At 34.6% G+C, this 21569-nt stretch overlaps 1 protein-coding gene across 3 annotated transcripts in view; it reads right to left on the bottom strand.

Annotated features, from left to right (window-relative positions):
* Positions 1-21569, bottom strand: part of LOC114533086 — an 89972-nt gene that overhangs the window by 68128 nt on the left and 275 nt on the right. For 2 of the 3 annotated variants that reach the window (XM_028554671.1, XM_028554681.1), the window contains exons 3-71: positions 21361-21539; positions 21100-21245; positions 20815-20987; positions 20637-20669; positions 20294-20469; positions 20060-20205; positions 19672-19844; positions 19359-19466; positions 18939-19111; positions 18719-18864; positions 18436-18602; positions 17994-18023; positions 17688-17860; positions 17287-17432; positions 17046-17218; positions 16705-16782; positions 16574-16609; positions 16100-16278; positions 15815-15960; positions 15411-15583; positions 15243-15275; positions 14952-15127; positions 14590-14735; positions 14207-14379; positions 14053-14082; positions 13768-13845; positions 13096-13268; positions 12857-13002; positions 12536-12702; positions 12350-12376; positions 12096-12271; positions 11409-11554; positions 10982-11154; positions 10793-10855; positions 10672-10719; positions 10514-10546; positions 10345-10380; positions 10092-10270; positions 9829-9974; positions 9571-9743; positions 9444-9476; positions 9143-9315; positions 8715-8860; positions 8375-8547; positions 8099-8155; positions 7710-7882; positions 7218-7363; positions 6920-7086; positions 6757-6783; positions 6385-6557; positions 6082-6227; positions 5785-5957; positions 5533-5574; positions 5384-5404; positions 5244-5273; positions 5052-5111; positions 4787-4936; positions 4446-4536; positions 4096-4270; positions 3718-3781; positions 3428-3595; positions 2689-3060; positions 2517-2540; positions 2252-2335; positions 1658-2029; positions 1459-1479; positions 1169-1246; positions 572-943; positions 160-243 (exon numbers count right to left, since the gene is read on the bottom strand). In XM_028554671.1, the coding sequence (XP_028410472.1) occupies positions 160-243; positions 572-943; positions 1169-1246; positions 1459-1479; positions 1658-2029; positions 2252-2335; positions 2517-2540; positions 2689-3060; positions 3428-3595; positions 3718-3781; positions 4096-4270; positions 4446-4536; positions 4787-4936; positions 5052-5111; positions 5244-5273; positions 5384-5404; positions 5533-5574; positions 5785-5957; positions 6082-6227; positions 6385-6557; positions 6757-6783; positions 6920-7086; positions 7218-7363; positions 7710-7882; positions 8099-8155; positions 8375-8547; positions 8715-8860; positions 9143-9315; positions 9444-9476; positions 9571-9743; positions 9829-9974; positions 10092-10270; positions 10345-10380; positions 10514-10546; positions 10672-10719; positions 10793-10855; positions 10982-11154; positions 11409-11554; positions 12096-12271; positions 12350-12376; positions 12536-12702; positions 12857-13002; positions 13096-13268; positions 13768-13845; positions 14053-14082; positions 14207-14379; positions 14590-14735; positions 14952-15127; positions 15243-15275; positions 15411-15583; positions 15815-15960; positions 16100-16278; positions 16574-16609; positions 16705-16782; positions 17046-17218; positions 17287-17432; positions 17688-17860; positions 17994-18023; positions 18436-18602; positions 18719-18864; positions 18939-19111; positions 19359-19466; positions 19672-19844; positions 20060-20205; positions 20294-20469; positions 20637-20669; positions 20815-20987; positions 21100-21245; positions 21361-21525 (8857 nt within the window). In that variant the 5' untranslated portion in view covers positions 21526-21539. The remainder of the gene's footprint in view (positions 1-159; positions 244-571; positions 944-1168; positions 1247-1458; positions 1480-1657; positions 2030-2251; positions 2336-2516; positions 2541-2688; positions 3061-3427; positions 3596-3717; positions 3782-4095; positions 4271-4445; positions 4537-4786; positions 4937-5051; positions 5112-5243; positions 5274-5383; positions 5405-5532; positions 5575-5784; positions 5958-6081; positions 6228-6384; positions 6558-6756; positions 6784-6919; positions 7087-7217; positions 7364-7709; positions 7883-8098; positions 8156-8374; positions 8548-8714; positions 8861-9142; positions 9316-9443; positions 9477-9570; positions 9744-9828; positions 9975-10091; positions 10271-10344; positions 10381-10513; positions 10547-10671; positions 10720-10792; positions 10856-10981; positions 11155-11408; positions 11555-12095; positions 12272-12349; positions 12377-12535; positions 12703-12856; positions 13003-13095; positions 13269-13767; positions 13846-14052; positions 14083-14206; positions 14380-14589; positions 14736-14951; positions 15128-15242; positions 15276-15410; positions 15584-15814; positions 15961-16099; positions 16279-16573; positions 16610-16704; positions 16783-17045; positions 17219-17286; positions 17433-17687; positions 17861-17993; positions 18024-18435; positions 18603-18718; positions 18865-18938; positions 19112-19358; positions 19467-19671; positions 19845-20059; positions 20206-20293; positions 20470-20636; positions 20670-20814; positions 20988-21099; positions 21246-21360; positions 21540-21569) is intronic. The other variant, XM_028554677.1, reaches the window with a different exon arrangement.

The raw sequence follows: 21569 nt of genomic DNA, 5'->3' as shown, positions 1-21569 counted from the left end.
ATGCACTTCAGTAGCAGAATTTTACAGGTTGGCAGACAATTCAAACATCCTAATATTAATAATCATCACAAAGAACCCCCAAAATGTATATAAAATGTATATAACCAATACTGCAAAGATATCTGTTTATGATCTGATGATCATATTTTTGTTTCTCACCTCTTGGTATTTTCGGTTTGGGTCTGGGTCTGGGTCGAGGTCTTGGGCGAGGTCTTGGGCGAGGTCTTCGTCTAGTCCTCTTGGCTATAAAAAATATGATATCATAAGAAGATAAAGGCACACATGATTGTGATATGATTTAATCCATTTATCAATATTACTAAATACTTGTTCGACCTGCTAAACATGTTTTTTATGGAAAAATGCCAACAATTTGCGGAAGTTTACACAGAACCCACTTTATTTAACATGTTGGCTGGAATGAGTAACTGGCTTGCAACAGTTTACCCTTAAGTCTAAAATATCCTGGGCATTTATTGGGCAAATATTGAGGGCATTTATTCACATGATTTTGTAAAGTTATATTGAAGTTTATACCTTGATTTATAATAAATAGTTACAATAAACTTACCACAAAGGTAATTATCATGCCATGTATGTGGATCAGCAGGTTCTCTCCACTGTATACAGGCCATTCCACGAATCTTACCAGCAAAAGACCACTTGAATCGCAAGGGTGAACGGTGGGGCACACAGAGATAATTATCTTTCCATGTATGTGGGTCTGCAGGTTCAATGATCCGTGTGCATCTCATGCCACGAATTGGGCCTGCAAAACTCCATCTCATTCTTGGGTTACTCTTTGTTCGGCGTGAACAGAAGTAGTTGTCATTCCATGTGTGGCGGTCTGCAGGTTCTCTGATCTGAACACACCTGTAGCCACGTTTACGCCCTGCATTACTCCAGCGGAAATCACGAGGCCATCTTGGAAAACGACGTCGAGCTAGTTAAAAAAATATAGTTAACATGAACTAACATGAAAAAGTAGAACTTTTTGTAACACAGCTATAAAACATCAGCTTTAAGTGACAATAATAACTAAGAGAATAACAGCATATAAATTGAAATAGAGGGAAACAGCAGAATAAAAAATAGTAGAGGCAGTTAGGCAATGAGAAAATAAAATAGTGAGAAATTGTTGTTATTATCACTCATAGCTTTTCCATACCGGGCAGGGAAGGTCTTGGCCTAGGTCTTGGTCTTGGTCTTGGCCTGGGTCTTGGCCTGGGTCGAACTTGTGGTCTCACTAAATGAGGTAATTTGAATTAGAATATTTAGAGATTAATTAACCCTTAAATCATCTACACAGAACTATTCTTAAGCATTTTTTCTTCTATTACTTTACTCTAAAGTCATGCCTAAGGAAACATCTCAACTATTACTGTATATACATTAAATGGATATAAGGGTTTATGATTAAGTTTTATATAGTTATATGAAATATGACAATCATCCTACCTGGCCTTCTGATTCTTCTTGCTATAGAATAGATACAGTATTTGTAAGCAAAATATAGAGATTGAATTTTACATGATTAATAACGTTCAAACATATGCAACAATTCTTGGTTCTGCATAAAGATTGTGCAAACCATAATATTCATTACAAACACTCAGCCACTAATGTATTTTTGCCTTCATGGACATCATCAACTTACCACAAAGGTAATTATCATTCCAGGTATGTGGATCAGCTGGTTCTTTCCACTGTATACATGCCATTCCACGAATTCTTCCAGCAAAAGACCACCTGAATCGTAAGGGTGAGCGATGGGGGACACAGAGATAATTATCGTTCCAGGTGTGTGGGTCTGCAGGTTCTCTAATCCTTGTACATCTCATGCCACGAATTGGGCCTGAAAAGCTCCATCTCATTCTTGGGTTCCTTGTGTTTCGACGTGAACAGAAGTAGTTGTCATTCCATGTGTGGCGGTCTGCAGGCTCCCTGATCTGAACACACCGGTAGCCACGTATACGCCCTGCATTACTCCAGCGGAAATCACGAGGCCATCTTGGAAAACGACGTCGAGCTAGTTCGTTCGAAAAAATATAGTTTTTTGTAAAACTGCAATAATAAGAACCAGCATGAAATTCAACACTAAGGCAGGTCAACATAAACAATTTAGAATAATTACAACAAAAAAATTAGATATAGAAGGGAATAATGGAGGAAAAAATAATTGCAGGTAGTTATGATTCAAAAAATAATATCAAATGAAATTAATAGTTATAATCACTCAGCTTTTTTATACCTGGTGGAGAAGGTCTTGGTCGAGGTCTTGGTCTTGGTCGAGGTCTTGGCCTTGGTCGAGGTCTCAGTTGTGGTCTTGGTCTTACTAAATTAGGTTATTTGAATTAGAATATATAGAGAGTAAAAAGACTATATAAAAGACTTGATACTGTCTCCTACTACTGTATATGCACTAATATATATACACCAATACTGTATATACACTAATTGATGAAAGGGGGTATGGTTAAGATCAATTTATTTACAGAGAATGTGCAATCACCAACCTGGCCTTCTTCTGGCTCTTCTTGCTATAAAATGGATACATTGTTTGTTAGACAAATAATATATTATTTGTTAGACAAATAAAACAACTTTGCAGAGACTGTACAAACTATGGTGATTGCTTTGGTCATAAAGATAAAAAATCTCTTTTATTGATGAACATCATTAACTTACCACAAAGATAATTATCATGCCAGGTATGTGGATCAGCTGGTTCTCTCCATTGTATACATGCCATTCCACGTACTCTTCCAGCAAAAGACCACCTGAGGCGTAATGGCGAGCGTTGGGGAACACAGAGATAATTATCTTTCCAGGTGTGTGGGTCTGCAGGTTCATAGATCCTTGTACATCTCATGCCACGAATTGGGCCTGCAAAACTCCATCTCATTCCAGGGTTCTTCCTGTTCTTTCGTGAACAGAAGTAATTATCATGCCATGTGTAACGGTCAGCTGGTTCTTTGATCTGGACACATCTGTAACCACGAACAGGCCCTGCAAAACTCCAGCGGAAATCATAAGGCCACCTTGGGAATCGAAGTCGAGCTAAAAGATAACAAATAACTTCATTATACACAGAGTTATTATATACATTATATACATATGAATTACACAGATTATATGTAGAATAACAAAAACCCATATGATCACTTTTTGGGAATACAAATTACCATGCAAAGTGTTTCTCCTCAATTACCAAACAGTGTAATCAATTTTGAAACTTCTATATTGATCTTAGGTATGAGCCCCCAAAATATATTTTTGCTATTTAGTAGGCTTTTTTTAGCACAATGATGATAAAACATAATGCAAATTTTGGAAAACAATTTTTCTTCAAAAATATTCTAAGGCAGGTCAAGTTATTAGCCAGGATAACTTTTAAAAGTGAAAAGTGAGAACTTGCTCATTATACCTGGTGGTCTTCGTCCAGGTCTTCGTCCAGGTCTTCGTCCAGGTCTTCGTCCAGGTCTTCGTCCAGGTCTTCGTCCAGGTCTTCGTCCAGGTCTTCGTCCAGGTCTTCGTCCAGGTCTTCGTCCAGGTCTTCGTCCAGGTCTTCGTCCAGGTCTTGGTCGTCTTCGTCCTTCACATAAAAAGAAATTATTTCTTTATGAAAAAATTCTCTATACAGCTCCTACCATTGTTGTCTTCCATTCTGTTTCAAACAAAGGCTTTTGTTTAGACTACAAATTTGATGTAACATACCATACAATGGTACACGAATCACAGCACCAATTTGAATTGGTCCTTTTCCCCTGCGTCCAATTTTCTAAAATATAACTTTCAAAATATAGCACTTAAAATAGCACTTTCAAAGAACATAAAAAAGTTCATTATATAAGTTTTAATTTGTTTCATAACAACTGCCCCTGGGTTTGAATCCTACGATACACAATTGTCATGCAGTCATAGTCTAGATGCTGTTATTGTTTTACTCAAACAGCTGTGAACCCTTTAGACAATGTTTACAACTCAGTTATTCACTAATCTAGTTGACTTATGCAATGAAACATTGAGGACAAACTCTTTGCACATACTTCTTTTCATGGAACATGCCTGAGGTAAAACATTGCACAAACGAACCTGCTTTACGAATCTTGGTCTTCTCCTTCGTCCACCAGTATAGCCAATTAAGGCAAATGTACCACGATAATCTAAACGTAAGGGTCCTCTTGCCAAAAGCTTGCGCAATGCACGGTAACCAGGACTTGTCATCATTCTCTGGGCTTCATCTTGTACAGCAACCAATACAATTTTGCTAAGATTTATAAAAAGGTATTATACTATGAACAAATTAAATAGAACAAGATTGGAAATTTCATGTTAAATTGTTTCATAATTGACAAATGTATTTTAAATGTGTATTTACAACTAGAATCCAGTAATCATTTATTGTTTCAGCAGATTTCGATGAATGTTGAAATTGTACATACTTGCGAGGAATTCTCTTAACAAATTGTACCATGGCCTTCACGTAATTTCTATTCCCATGGGTATCAAAAGATTTCTGCCTAGTTACAGCACCTAATGTGAAAGTTAAAACCAGTCTATTAATATCAGAACAAATAGATTTTTTGTAATCAAGATGTTACTAAGTTTAAATGTGCAATATAAATTCATAGCAGCAGATTATCATTGCTTGGTATTGTTATGTACAAGTTTTTCTGAATATGTTTGGTAACCTCTGCATTTTTATAGTTCAAAAGTGCACTGCAATTAATGACAGTATTAATAGATATACTTTTCACCTTAAACAGCAAGTTTAATATCATACCTGTTGTTCCATCTAGTACAACAAAGTTGTATCCACGTCCATGTTTTGAATAATCCCTGTTATTCACAGTAATCTTGGCCAAACCGCAACCATTTTCTCTACCTCTATCTTCACAGCCTTCACTTCTAACTTGAACTGCAATCTTTTTAACTTTAAATATAACAGAAAGGTAACAAACAAGTGATGAACAAAACTTATCTTCAAATCAAACTGATATAACTACACAATTACAGTAATTTAAATAACATAATATTTTGATACATACCTGGCCTTGGCCTAGGTCTAGGTCTTGGCCTGGGTCTTGGCCTGGGCCTTGGGCGTATGACTACAGTAATTACATAGGGGAAAGTTAAACTATAAAGCATTTAACTATGATGGCTAATAATCCACCAGCAATTTACTGTTTATTTACAGCAAGAGTTAACTAAACAATTTTTATTCCTATCAAATGCCATACCTGGTCTTGGTCTAGGTCTTGGTCGCCTCCCTATAACAATCGACAAATTATAATTGTGATTTTCAAGCATGTATGTAAATACTTTATATCTACTTATCATATATTTAGCAATTATGTGAGACTAATATTTTGTAGCATACCTGGTCTGGGTCTTGGCCTCCCTATGCAATAATAAATGCAATTTGTTGAAAAAAGGACAGGAAAGATAAGTTATATCACCAAAATTGAGTTAATTCATGCAGTTTTGCAAATGCAATGACCATAATGACAATTTATATTATATACATACATGGTCGAGGACGAGTTTGTGGTCTTGGTCGTACCCTGACACCTGTAATTGATTAAATATATGTTTTGGACTAATTTCAATGATAGGCTCATCATAGATAAATTCACTCAATGGATTCACTTATAAGAAGGAAAAATGAAGCCATAATATGAGAAAAGTAATATGAATCAATGTTTGAGTAAGCAGATTGGAAAACAAGCTATTTTCAAACTAGTGTAATCGTGTTCTATTTCAAGATCAAAATCCTCATACGTGTTGGTTTAAGGTAGATATTTCTTCTTGAAACTGGTCTGATGCGCCTTGAGCGAGGTTTCCTTACTCCAACACTGAGATGATCACCACCACCACCTTCTTTCATGACCACCTCCATGAAATAGAATTTTCCTCCCCTTAATCTGATTCGTTTTGACTTTTGTGAACGATCTCTGAATAATAAGAGCTGGGCGTAGTATCAAATCAATGCTTATATGTTATGTAACAATAAATTCAAAACAGATCACACATTTCACAATTGATTCATGATTTATAGAATGATGAAGATCAACATACTTATTCCATTGATTTGGGCTGGTCCAAAGATTTTTTCTAAAGCGTATGATCTGCCGGAGATATCTTGGGCTACGGTTTCTACTGATTCTCATTCTACATTCATCATCACCAGCAACATAGAATGTGTAATACCCAGTTCGAGGTGCCTAAATGAATACAGGTAAACAACATTGTAGTATAGATAGAGATAGAGTTTTCAGTTTAGGTTATCTTTGGCTAGCTCTAGCACTACAAACAAGACCATCAACTATTAATAAACTATTAAAGAATCAGAAAATACAAACACAAAAACTTATTTCTTACCCTATAGTATGTGGTGAGACGTAATCCATAGTTATCATCCATGTTGACTGGTGTATTCAAACCAGGTATATTGATAGATACATCAGGTCTTCTGGGGTAACGACGATTGCGAAGTAAGGTATTCAAATTGTGAGATCCAATTCCTGTCCACATTTGCATTTTTGCCCCTCTCACTATTGCACAATACATAAAGTACAATACTACATAAGACTAATAAAACACAAATTATATCGGTCAAAAACATTTTGCTGCCTCATTTGAAACTTTTTATACCAATTGAAAATGTTTCGGAATAGGTGGTGAAAATCTGATCTTTTTTAAAACTATAAAATCACTATATTTTCCAAATTTTATAGAAAAAATACAGCTTACCATATCTTGGTGGCCGATATCTGCGAACTAAAAAATAATCCAAATTTTACACATTGTTGCAAATTGTGAGAAAATATCAAATATAATTGTTATGTCCATGGCTTGCTATGTATATGGCACAGTTGCTTGCTACAAATGTTTTAGTTATTTCCATCCATTTTACCTGGGGGAACCAGATATAGGTATCGCCTAGGAATGGGCCGGATATTTCTACCCATTTTCACTGCAACACTAATATGGTCACCTCCACCACCCTCTTTCATCAAAGCTTCCATGTAATAGACTCTTCCACGAACAAGGCGTATTGGAACAGATCTCTGAGACTTTTGTCTATGAGCAAACATTTTTGGAAAGTTGACATATTTACAAAATATGTATGATGAGTAGGTATAATATATTCACACATTTCTCATTGATTTCTCATTGATTGGAAAATCACAGCATAAAACAATTTAGCTTACCTATTCCATTCATTTCGTCTGGTTGCCAGTCCTTTGGGAAACATGACAACCATCTGCAGGTTTCTACGTGTATGATCTGTACTTACAGACAACCTACACTGATCATCTCCAGCAACATAGAACACATACCGACGAGTTCTTGGTGGCTAAACAAGAGTGTAAATTCCACTATTTAAACTGTAAGAGATGATACATACAGCTGAGAGCTATGCAAAGTGCTTCTAAATTTCTGATTTCTTTGATTACAAACATAAATAGTTTAGTATCTGGATTTGTAGTAAAAGTGATTAACATCGGTAAAGTAAAAAATCTTTGTCTACATTTTGAACTACATCTCTGAAAATATAATGTATTTTTATGTCTACTTAACACATTATTTAATATGCTTTTAAATTAATTTTCAAGTGGCAATTGAAAAAAGTAGGTCATTTATGTTATGAGCAAAACAGAATTTGCCTCACCTTTACTACATATGGAAAAAATACAACTTACCACAAAGTATGTTCTTAATCGTAATCCATAGTTGTTCCCCTTATTTACAGGTGACACAAGATTCCGTATTTTCACAGCTTTATTAGGTCGTCTTGGATATCGTGGATTGGTAAAGAGACGTGACAGCTCATTTCCACCAATTCCATTCCATCTCTCCATCATAACACCTCGCACTAAACAAAATATCCAAATTCATTTATAACATGACAAACGTTAACATTCAGTAGATGTGAATTGACTGATATCAATGCCAAACTGCCTAAATTAAAATTGCCTAAATAGAGTTAAGAAACAAAAAAGTCTCTAGAACATGCTATATAAAGTTTATGTATAGGATTGCTCATAAAATTATCAGTAATATTTCTAATATGATCATCTCAACTACATACTAGGACGTGGTCGGCGCACTGGTTTTCGTCCAGGTCCTCTTCCTGGCCGACGTCCTCCTACAATATCAATTGTGTTATTAAAACAATGAAAATGTGTGAGAATTTTAGTTGTTTTTTTTAAAAAAAAACATAAATGTTCCCAAATGAGAGTGACAGCTAATATTGAAGGACATACAATTTTTAATCAAAGCGAACAGCAAAAGTTACAATATTAATTCTACTGCCAAAAAAATGAGAATGGAATCAATTTTCAGTTAAAACTAATAACCACTCTACCTGGTGGTCTTTGATAAAGATTACGTCTTGGAACAGCTATAATCCGTCTTGAACGGGGCATTTTTACACCAACACTAAGATGATCACCACCACCACCTTCTTTCATTAACACCTCCATAAAATACACTCGTCCCTTAATTAGCCGGACTGGACTGGATCTTTGGGAAGGATTCCTATGATAAACATATTGCATTCTGGATTTTCCACTTTAAATTGCAAAAGGCTTAGTCTCTTTTCAATGCGTACAGTTAAGAACACAGAAAATTCTAGCAGAGATAGATTTGCATTTGAACTTTTTTATCCTATGTACAAAATGGATGCTTTTCCCTAATAAACATACTTATTCCATTGGTTGGGGTTTGTCCAAAGGTTTGCAGCAAAACGGAGGATCTTCCTCAGATTTCTTGGACTGCGGTTTGTACTAATTCTCATTCGGCATTCATCATCCCCAGCAACATAAAATCTATATGTACCTGTTACAGGTGCCTAAAATAATTTGAAAGGTCAAAATAACAACTGCGTATATTGCATAAATTACATTTGTTGCCAAATACATCCAACACTACAGTTTTACCACAATTTAGAAAAACACATTCTCTGGTATATTTCCAGTATTTAGTCATATATCAAATGCAAGGCTCAAAAAAAGAAACAAAAGTACTCTCAGTAATATTCATACCTATGTTATACCCCATTTACATTAGGGAGATTTTAACTAGCTGACAAATTAAACCTAAAGTTCTTTACTAAAGAGTTAGTAACACTTACCCTATAGTAAGTGGTAAGACGAAGTCCATAGTTATCATCAATGTTGATTGGTGTCTTCAATCCAGGTAAGTTAATAGTCATGTCAGGTTTGTCTGGGTAACGATTGTAGCGCAATAGCGCTGATAAATGATGTGATCCAATTCTTGTCCACATTTGCATTTTTACCCCACGTACTAGTTGAAAAATTGACAAAAATTCAAATCTCATTCATTTTTCATCAGATTATTAATCTCAGACATATATTCATTCATAGGCAGGTTTCTCTTAATCAAACATTTGTTACCATACAACATCTACATACCTGAGTGTCTACGTACAGGACGAATATAACGAGCTATATATAAGGCAAATTGAAGGCATTAGACTTTCCAAAGATTATCTGTAAAAACTTAAACATAAGAAAAAAAATGGGTTTTGATGAAATATACCTGGAGGAATGAAATAAAGATATCTGTTTGATATTGGTCTCTGCAAACCTCCTCTTGGAATTCTTACTCCAACACTAAGATGATCTGGTCCACCAGCATCTATCATCAGAGCTTCCATGAAATAAATACGACCCTTCCTTAAATAGACTGGGGTTGACTTTTGGGAACGATGTCTATGCAATGAAAGTGTTAATGAAGTGTTAATCTGGGCACAGATATATAGACAAAGGTATAGTTGATTTTTTAATAAAAACATACTTGTTCCATTGATTACGTCTAGTCCACAATCCTTTAGGAAACATTGCAATCATCCTCAGATTTTGTGAGGTATAATCACTGCTAATAGATAGTCGACATTGATCATCACCAGAGAGATAAAATGTATAACTTCCTGATCTTGGGGCCTGAAAAAAGTATGAATATTAGGACAATTGAGTTCCCAAAACAATATGTTAAATAAATTGCTTAACCTCTGAATAATCCAAATTTATATTTACATAATTACAAATTAAAAAACTTGCCTTATAATAAGCTGTTAATCTCACACCATAACGGTTTCCACCATTAGGAGGTGATACAAGCCCTTTTATTCTTCTTGTCCGAGTAGGTCTTCTAGGGTAACGTTTGTCAGCAAACAGTGTTGAGAGAATATGTGTATTGCCTCTAAGATTATTCCAAATCTGCATTTTTGCTCCTCGAACTGTAGTAGATAATAACATTCATGCATCAGTACTGTAATTACTATACCTTTAAACAGATATGCATGTTCAATACCTGGCTTGAGTATAGGTCTTGGTCTTGGGCAGATACCTATGATCATAAAAACGTTTGACTGTCATACTCAGTTTATACTGCAATCTTTTAGTTATATAAAATACAAATTTTTTGAAAGTTAATTTTGAACTCAAAATGAAACTTGCTTTTAAAGAAACTTAATACATACTTGGCCTGGGCCTAGGTCTTGGTCTTGGTCTCACTGGTAATAATACAAGCAACTTGTTAGAGCGACTTACTGCACAATAAAGCTTTTCATGCTTTAGTTTAGTCATTTTTAGTCCATAAATTATCTATAATAAGTTGTGTGATGTTTTAAGCACAAACCTGGCCTTGGCCGTGGTCTTGGTCTTGGCCTAGGTCGTGGATATCTTCCTGATTGTTATGGAAAAAGGTAAGACATAAACAAAATGCAACATAAATGAGAAAAAAAAACATATGTACTTACCTGGTCTAGGTCTTGGTCTAGGTCTAGGTCTTGGTCTAGGTCTAGGTCTTGGCCTTCTGCGTCCTAAAATATGGGGATTGCAGTTTCATTAGCTGAGAAGCAACAAAAACTGATGTAAAATCTGATCTATTTCTATTCTAATGAACATCTCTGTTGCAAAATACAAGCACTGATAAGAAAACCCCTTACCAGGTGGTCTTGTGAAAATATCTCTCTTCGAGACAGGTCTAATCCGTTTTGAACGTGGTATTTTTACTCCAACACTGAGGTGATCACCACCACCACCTTCTTTCATTACAACTTCAATGAAATAGATCCTCTGTCTTCTTAGTCTGATACGTCTTGATTTCTGTGATCTATCTCTACAAGAATTACACACCATGACATCCATTTTTCAGTTTATGGACCCATATTTCAATTTAATGGAAGTAATATGGAAGAAATTTATATAAAAAATTCAAATGTTCTCCATTATGAACTTATGCTTCCTATTTTCAAAACTTTTAAATTGGAAATATAAATCTGCTAATTGGCAGTTGAAAACTAAAATACAAAAAGCATAATTATCTAATTATCAATATCTATTAATATAAAAGACGATAATAAAATGGCATACTTGTTCCATTGGTTTGGGTTAGTCCACAGATTCCTCTTGAAACGTATGATTCGCTGCAGATATCTTGGGCTACGATTTTTACTTATTCTCATTCTACATTCATCATCACCAGCAACATAAAATGTATAGTACCCTGTTCGAGGTGCCTAAAGTATGACAAAAAATCAACTTAGTTACTACTGCCACATATGTCATACTGATCAGGATCACATAAATTCCATGGGCTGTTTCATTAAAGTAAGCACATGTTTGTTGATACTGTGATATCCTGTTTGGCAACAACATTGGTAAGAAGTTAATACAAAATACTTAAATATAAAATAATTCATTAATCATACAATTTTAGCCCATGAAATGAACCATAAGAAGTCACATGTGGTGGCTTTATACATGGTAAAGTATTATGAGTGCTAATTAGGATGGCATATTATATCATTTGTCACGTTCATTAATATTCTGTATAAAACGTTTCATCCTAATTAGCATTTGTACACATAGAGAAAATTTATTGCTCGACAACAATGCAGCATATTTGAAATAATTTAAAACACTCAAACTCACATTTTATCATATCTAAAAATGCTCCTTATCGTGTTTTAAATACTACATATAATTTATGGTATTGTAGCAATACATACTTTAGCACTTTGTAATTATGTATACCTAGTTGGTAGTATTATTTCCTACCCTATAGTATGCTGTGAGACGTAATCCATAATTATCAGCCATGTTGATTGGTGTCTTCAAACCAGGTAAATTGATGGTCATGTCAGGTCTTTTTTGCCGGTATCGGGGATTGCGAAGGAGAGCACTCAAATGGTGAGACCCAATCCTTGTCCACATTTGCATTTTGACTCCTCTGACTGTTGTAAAAACAATCATTCTCATTAAAATTAACTGCTATTCAGGTAATACACTATACATAATCTGAATGAACTCACCAAACCTTGGTCGTCGCATCGGGCGAACTAAAAAAAAATTTAGTTATTATTAGACACATGATGATTTTACCAAGATGGCTGTTGCTAACAGCATTTATGTTGATAGTCTAATCCCAGTGCATGACATATATATAAGCATATCTATAGCAAATTGCTATTAAACAATCCACTTCACAACAATCTTACCTGGGGGAATCAGATAAAGATATTTGCTTGGTATGGGTATGATTCTTTTTCGCATTCTCATTGCAACACTGATATGATCACCACCACCACCTTCTTTCATCAAAGCTTCCATATAATATACTCTTCTTCGAATAAGGCGAATTGGAATAGACTTTTGAGATGTATGTCTAAATATGACAAATATATTTGACAGTTGCACACATTTGCTATGAAGTTGCAAATGTTCTTATTTTAAGGCATGCAGGATTTCAAACAAAAAATATGCAAATTTTCAACATGTGCATGTAGTCTTAAAAAATTACAAAAGAAGAATTAGCTCACTTATTCCATTGCTTTCGTCCAGTTGCTAATCCTTTTTTGAACATAACAATCATTCGTAAATTTCTGCGTTTATGATTTGTGCTTATTGACAACTGGCACTGATCATCACCAGCAACATAGAACACATATCTACCAGTTCTTGGAGGCTAAAATATTTTCAATTATAAAAATTAGAATTCCTTTTGACAGGATTTCTGTAGTCACTGCCAAAAGTTTTACTTTTTCACATGAACACTTACAACAAAGTATGTTGTCAATCGTAATCCATAGTTGTTTCCTTTATTAGCAGGTGAGATAAGGTTTTTTATTTTCATACGCCGATTAGGTCGTCTTGGATATCGCGGATTAGTAAAGAGACGCCATAGCTCATTTCCACCTATTCCATTCCACCTTTCCAACATAACACCATGCACTGAAAACAAATGAATAAAGGAGATAAACATATTGCAATTAAATTTTTGTTTTTTGATATACTTAACAATTTACAATCATTGGATTTACTGCAAACAGAATACTTTAGGTAGAAGTTCCTCTTTTTAAACATCTAGATAACTCAGACCATTGCTTAAACCAGTGCTTAAAAGTTCAGCTCTTTCACCTATATTCTAAAAGCTCATACTCAAACTCATTGTGTTGGAGATCACAATCTTCTCATAACATTTCCATGATGGTATTTTCAGTCTAAAAAAGCTCGAATTTCAGTCTTTTACCTTAAATCTCTCCTTGGATTAAGAAAGAACTTTCACATTGGTCAGCAATAAAAAAATTCTATGTCACATCTAATTAGTGTGAGTGTTAGTGAGCTTTTTGAATACAGGTATTTAATTAGGAAGAAAAATGTACACACACATGACCCAAAATAAGAATACAAACTACTTCATCATTTTGTATCCTACTTTACATGAACTTACTTGGCTTTCTTACTGGTCGTGGTCTAGGCTTTCTTACTGGTCGTGGTCTAGGCACTCTTCCCGGTCGTCCTGGGCGTCCTATAAAATAACCAAGTGAGAAAAGTGAATGTTGAAGGATTACTACACTTATCGCTCACTTTAAACAGATACCAAATAACAACATAAACAAAGTTAAACAATCTTTCTAAATCTTAATAAATCTAAATGACACAATATACAAAAAAAATGTCTAAAACTCTAAAAACATAATGAAAGTAATTATGTTCAATCTGTCTTTCTTCACACCTGGTCTGGGACGAGGTCTTCTTCCTCTACCTGATAAAAAAAATGATTGTAAAAATGAAGGCTATTGTATAACTTTTAAACACTGCAAATTAAAACTGCAATAAATTCATGGTAATTTTTACAAAATATGTGAAAATGTTTTGGATTTTTCTACCTGGGGGTCTTGAATAAAGATTTCTCCTTGATATAGGTCTGATTCTTCTTGTACGAGGTTTTCGGACACCAACACTGAGATGGTCACCACCACCACCTTCCTTCATTACCACCTCAATAAAGTAGACTTTTCCACTTCTCAATCTAATTTTTCTTGACTTTTGTGATCGATCCCTACACATGACAAGCAATGCATAGAATAGAATCATGACTGGCCACTATTTTCAAAGCAAGTTACCAAACTATTGAAATATTAGTATATATTGCAATAATTTTCTGCAAAAATTATAGTACCTTTTAAATCATCCTTTGGTACAATATACAGTGAATTAAATATTAAATAAGCAATATTTTACTTATCATATTAAACTCTGTTTTACTCACTTATTCCATTGGTTAGGATTTGTCCAGAGATTCTTTCTGAAACGTATGATCTTTCGAAGATATCTTGGACTTCGGTTTTTACTGATTCTCATTCTACATTCATCATCTCCGGCTACATAAAATGTATAATACCCTGTTTGGGGTGCCTAGAAGATTAAAAAGTACAAAAGATATTAATATATAGTAATTTCATTAATCTTGTACATGTGATGATATTGTTTAGGAATGATATACTTCTTGATGCATAAGGAGTATATTCCTTTCTAGTTATGAAAGTTTAGGTAATATATTTTGCCATAGCTTGCATACATTAGCTAACAGGTAAATTTTTACACTAGACACTAAATTAATAGTATGTTTACCCTGTAGTATGTAGTAAGGCGTAGACCATAATTGTCATCAATGTTCACTGGTGTCTTTAAACCAGGTAGATAGATAGTCATGTCAGCTCTTTTTTGTCTGTATCGAATGTTCCGGAGTAGAGCATCCAGATGATGAGATCCAATTTTGGTCCACATTTGCATTTTAACTCCTTTTCCTACAAAACAGTAAGTAGCTTATTTAAAATTTAAATTTAATATAATATCAACTAGCCCAATTTAGCCAGTTTTTAGAGCTGTGTAAGAAATATATAGAGAAAAACATTCTTTTACTTGATCTTTTCCGTGTGGGTCGTACAGCTCGACCTAAAGGTATAAAAAAAATTAATTTTTAGTCATTTTATTTTTAAAAAAAAAACTATTGTAATGGCATAAATCACTGAATAGGTTTTGGTAAAATAACGAAGATAAGATAAAAATATGCCCAAAACTGAACTTTACCTGATGGAAGAACATAGATATTTCTGCCTGATATTGGTCTTTGCAAACCTCCACCAGGAATTTTTACTCCAACACTAAGATGGTCAGGTCCTCCAGCATCTATCATCACAGCCTCCATAAAATATACACGGCCACGCCTTAAGTAGACTGATGTCGACTTTTGGGACTGGTGTCTAAAACAAATTGAATGCACTTAACCTGAATTTCACATACACAATTTACCAAAAAAATCTAATTAACCTAAATGATGTGGTGTTATGAACACAGATAAATACATTTGTGTCTTGGTAGTGGTAACATCGGGCAGGCAGGTGTTCATCCTGCTCAAGCATTTTTCTTGTAGGGTGATGTTAGTTCAGAGTGATATCAAACAAAGCCAGCTAATTATCAAGTAATCAACATACTTGTTCCACTGGTTAGGCTTAGTCCACAATCCTTTTGGGAACATTGCAATCATTCTTAGGTTTCGTGAAGTATGATCACTGCTGATAGACAGTCTGCATTGGTCATCACCAGAAAGATAGAATGTATATCGTCCTGTCCTTGGAGCCTGGATTAAATGCAAACATTTAGATCAATTCTATAGAATAAACAGCTGAAAGGAATCTCTATCTACCCTACCTACCAACATCAACCTGTATTAATCCTTGTACTTCCCTAACTTTAAGCAAAATCAATAAAGGACTTACTTTATAATAAGCTGTCAATCTGACACCATAACGATTGCCACCATTCGGAGGTGCTACTAGACGTTGAATTCTTCTTGTTCGAGTGGGTCTTTTAGGATAACGTCTGTCAGAAAGCAGTGTTGACAAGACATGCGCATTCCCTCTTAAGTTGTTCCAAATCTGCATTGTTGCTCCACGAACTAAAATAGGTGTGACATTGACTAACTATCATGGCAGACCATCCATTAATGTTCAGAAATATATCCACAGGTCATTCTACAACTTTTTTGCAAACATTTAATGCAGATATTGAATACATCAGTAGTGTGCTGTGCAATTAGTATGCTATTTTTTATGCTTGTTGCTCCACAAACTAAAATGGGTGTGATATTTGCACATGAGCACTAATTATAATGAAAGAACATCCATTAATGTTTTAAATATATACAGTAAATATAGGGTGCGTGAAAGATTCTCAATATTTATGTACTGTACCTGGCTTCAGTATAGGCCTTGGTCTTGGACGAACAGCTATAATGATAAAAATAATTGATTAGTTTCAGACAACTATGTTTTTAGTTTCACCTGAAACTTTTTCAGCCCACTTTAAAAAAAACTGCCCATACTTGGCCTAGGTCGTGGTCTATGATGTGGAACACCTCTTGGTGGTTTACGGCCTGGTACAGGTCTATGTTTTCTTCTTCCTGCAGAACCAAATAAATTGAGAAGGTTACAAGACTCATTTTATCAGTAACTCACCCCTATGAGTATGTATGAATACAAAAGCAGAATAAAAATGACTGAATGAAGAATAACAGCTTATAGAAAAATGCATAAATTAAATTTGGAATTTTTTTCAGGAGAACAGAGGCAGAAACACACAATTATTAGAAACTAACAGGTAATGTTGTAAAAAAGACAGCTTTGGCAACCTACACCTCCTGTATACAGTGAAATATAGTAATACCTGGTGGTCTGACGAAAATATCCCTCTTTGAAATAGGTCTGATACGCTTTGAACGAGGTTTTTTAACTCCAACACTAACATGATCACCACCACCACCTTCTTTCATTACTACCTCCATGAAATGAACTCTTCCTCTTCTTAGCTTCATTTTTCTTGACATTTGTGACCGATCTCTGTAAGGAAAACACAATGCAGTCAAAATTTAGGAAAACTAGAAACAAAGCAACACCAGCATGCATACTTATTCCATTGGTTTTGATTTGTCCAGAGACCCCGTCTAAAACGTATGATCTGGCGGAGATATCTTGAATTACTGTTTCTACTGATTCGCATTCTACACTCATCATCACCAGCAACATAGAATGTATAATAACCAGTCCGAGGTACCTACACAAAACCATATATCAGATCATAATCATCTTAAAAAGAGCTCAGCATTTGATTTATTAATGCAACTTGGAGCTAAGAAACTGCTAACTCCAATATTTGTAAAGTGCTCTAACACAGGTAGCTATACAATCTTAATCTGTGTCTAGCTCATTTGATGTTAACTTGCTGTAGCAGTAATTATATATCAGAACAAACAAGCTTTGTCACACTTATTATCCAAAACCTAGTAACTATCTAAAGATAGCTCTTTACCCTATAATATGCAGTTAGACGTAATCCATAGTTGTCTCCAATGTTGACTGGTGATTTTAAACCAGGTACATTGATAGTCATGTCAGGTCTTCTAGGGTAACGGGAGTTGCGAAGCAAGGTGTTCAAGTTATTAGATCCAATCCTTGTCCACATTTGCATTTTTGCTCCTCTCACTGTTACAAATACAAAATATAAAATGTGTGCTTAAAATATTGTTTTAAATATATTGCTTGCATCTGCAAAATGGGTAGGGTGATTGCTTATAGTGTAGTGTATATAGTTACACATTATACAAATTTAACATACCAAATCTTGGTCTCCGAATTTTACGTCGTACTGAAAAAAAATTTGAACAAAGATGAACAATAAGATACACAAGGCTGCAGCTATTTTTGGTGGAAGGTTTGTAATTTCAGTAAAATGGGTTATGGGCCATAGAAGGGGGGTGTATACTGCCATCACTACTGGATTTGGGAGGGATGTATACTCATATATTCATAGGAACAATAGTGTACAAAAGAAACCAGATGGGCATATGAAATACATGATTACGAACCACCCTAAAAAATATCTAGCTATTGCCATGAATCGATTTAACTGTATTGTACATTCAATAGGTATGATCTATTGCATGAGCAAAAATGAAAAATTATAATTGATGTTGGCATACCTTTGATTATTAAAACTTAGCATACAAGTTTGTTGATTGTTAATACTTGTTTCATTGATAGCAATATTATCTTATTACCTGGTGGAACCATGTAAAGATATCTTTTAGGAATGGGTCTGATTCTTTTTCCCATTCTCATTCCAACACTTATGTGATCTCCACCACCACCTTCTTTCATTAAAGCTTCCATGTAATACACTTTTCCACGATAAAGGCGGATTGGAGGAGACCTTTGAGATTTATGTCTATAAAACATCATATATAGTGAATGCAAACCTGAGGAAATAAACGTTTTTGATCATTATACTTCTGAAACAATCTTGAAAATTTACAAAAAGGGAGATTAAATGACAAAACTCACTTATTCCATTGATTTCGTCCAGTTGCTAATCCCTTTTGGAACATAACAACCATCTGCAAATTTCTACGGGTATAATCTGTACTTATGGAGAGCTGACACTGATCATCCCCAGCAACATAGAACACATATCGACCAGTCCTTGGAGGCTAAAATATAATAGGTATGAAGGCATCAATTTTGTATCAAGCGTAAAAAGAAAATCTGGCCTATAACAACTTACCACAAAATATGTTTTCAATCGCAATCCATAGTTGTTTCCCTTATTGACAGGTGACACTAGATTTCTTATTTTTACACGCTGACTAGGTCTTCTTGGATATCGTGGATTGGTAAAAAGACGCCACAGTTCATTTCCTCCAATTCCATTCCATCTCTCCATTAAAACACCTCGCACTGAGCAAAAATAACATAAAAATAGTGAAATAGTGCACCAGTAAAAAGTTGCTTTTATTGATATTGCAAATTGATTGTCTGCTATTTTTTTCCAACACCTCTGAATATAGTCCCACAAGTGTTATTCAAGAATATAGTGCAACCAAGAAATAAAAGAAATGCTAAATATTCAGAGGAACATAATTACATCCTAATTCCTAAAATTACTAAAACAACTAAAAATGACGATGATGCCTATAATGCATACTTGGTCGCTGTTTTGGTCTGGGCAGTCGTCCTGGTCTTCGTCCTGGTCTTCGTCCTGGTCTTCGTCCTGGTCTTCGTCCGGGTCTTCGTCCTGGTCTTCGTCGCCGCCCTAGATAAGAAAATACTTCTATAATAAACATGCACTATGAAAAAAGAAATGAAAAAAATGACATGGCAACATAAAAAAATAAGGAAAAAATCCAGTGATAGCAGCAAACAATAGCAACAAAAACAAGAACAATTATGAATTTAAAGAATAGTGATATCAGGGTGAAAAAAATCCAGAACAACAATTATTTACTAAAATGTTTTACCTGGAGGTCTCTGGTAAAGATTTCTCCTTGAAACTGGTTTGATGCCTCTTAAACCTGGTTTTCTTACTCCAACACTGAGATGATCACCACCACCACCTTCCTTCATCACAACCTCCATGAAATAAACTTTTCCCCTGATTAGCTGGATGGCTTTTGACTTTTGTGTTCTGTCTCTAGAAGTTTAATTCTTAAAGTTACTAAATATTCTTGCAAGCAACTTCTAAGGTAAAACAAACATTCTGCAAGATCTTGTAAAAAACATTTTGTCACATTATATTTTAGTATGGATTTGATCAAACTGAAACATTTGTTAAGTTGTTTGATTGTTTCAAAAACAAAGAAAGACGTCTTTGTACATACATGCAGTAATGTAATTAACAAAACATACTTATTCCATTGGTTTGGATTGGTCCACAGGTTCGTTTTAAAACGTATAATCTGTCGAAGATATCTTGGACTACGGTTTCTACTGATTCGCATTCTACATTCATCATCACCAGCAACATAAAATACATATTGTCCTGTTCTAGGTGCCTAATATAGTGCAAACATATTGTTTAGTCAAACATATTAGTTAAGAAAATAAACATTGTTTGGCTCATCTCTCCACTCACTAACATACCCTATAGTAAGCAGTAAGACGAAGGCCATAATTATCATCAATGTTCACAGGTGTCTTTAAACCAGGTATATTAATGGTCATGTCAGGTCTTCTTCGCTTGTATCGAATGTTGCCAAGTAGAGCATTTAAATGATGAGATCCAATCCTAGTCCACATTTGCATTTTTACTCCACGTACTAAAATATTAAAAAAGATTATAAATATATCAACACAAAACTTCACTAAATTACAATTAATCATAGAATAACAATAAAATAATTTTTGTGAGCAGAAAGCCTTCCTATGCAGTGGTAAAATTCTTAGTTGAATATAATTTTATTTAGCCAAAACTCAATTCACTTACTTGATCTTCTACGGATAGGCCGGACAAAACGAGCTAAAATTAAATTATTGCAGTTCTTAATAAAAATTGAGAATAAAAAATTTTGTATTTCAATCTTTATTTCAAAAATTTGTCGTTAAATTGAAGATTTAAAGCACTGAAAGAAATGGGAAGTTTATTCAAACCTATTGTACTTTACCTGGTGGAATTATATAGAGATTGTTCCTTGATATTGGTCTCTGCAAACGTCCACCAGGAATTCTTACTCCAACACTAAGATGGTCAGGTCCCCCAGCATCTATCATCAGAGCCTCAATGTAGTAGACACGACCACTCCTCAAATAAACTCTAGATGATTTCTGGGACCGATGTCTATGGAATTTAACAAAATAAGAGAGTAATTAGCAAACAATTTAATTACTTATTGCTAAAATGTATGCATTGAAACATAAATCTGCACTAGAGATATATATTAAGCACACACTTGTTCCATTGGTTACGTCTAGTCCACAATCCTTTAGGAAACATTGCAATCATCCTTAAGTTTCTTGAAGTAAAATCACTGCTGATAGACAGTCGGCATTGGTCATCACCAGCTAGGTAAAACGTATAGTGGCCTGTTCTTGGGGGCTGAAAGATGGGGAGAGATAGTTGTTACTTGTAAATAATTACAAAGATATGTTGATGTTAAAAAATACTATATATTTTGTGATTCATCCATGGCAGCTTTCTAAGAGAAACTGACCTTATAATAAGCAGTCAGTCTAACACCATGACGGTTTCCACTATTTGGAGGTGCTTCCAGTCGACCAATTTTTCTTGTTCGAGTAGGTCTTTTAGGATAACGCCTGTCAGCAAACAGTGTTGAAAGTACATGTGCATTGCCTCTAAGGTTGTTCCAAATCTGCATTTTAGCACCTCGAACTACATAAAAATGTAAAACAATTGCACAGA

The sequence above is a fragment of the Dendronephthya gigantea genome, unplaced genomic scaffold, assembly GCF_004324835.1.
Source record: "Dendronephthya gigantea isolate DGI-Jeju-01 unplaced genomic scaffold, DenGig_1.0 000002F, whole genome shotgun sequence".
In the NCBI taxonomy this organism is placed as follows: domain Eukaryota; kingdom Metazoa; phylum Cnidaria; class Anthozoa; order Malacalcyonacea; family Nephtheidae; genus Dendronephthya; species Dendronephthya gigantea.
The sequence above is the reverse complement of the archived record's forward strand: the minus strand, read 5'-3'. Positions and strand labels throughout refer to the sequence as shown.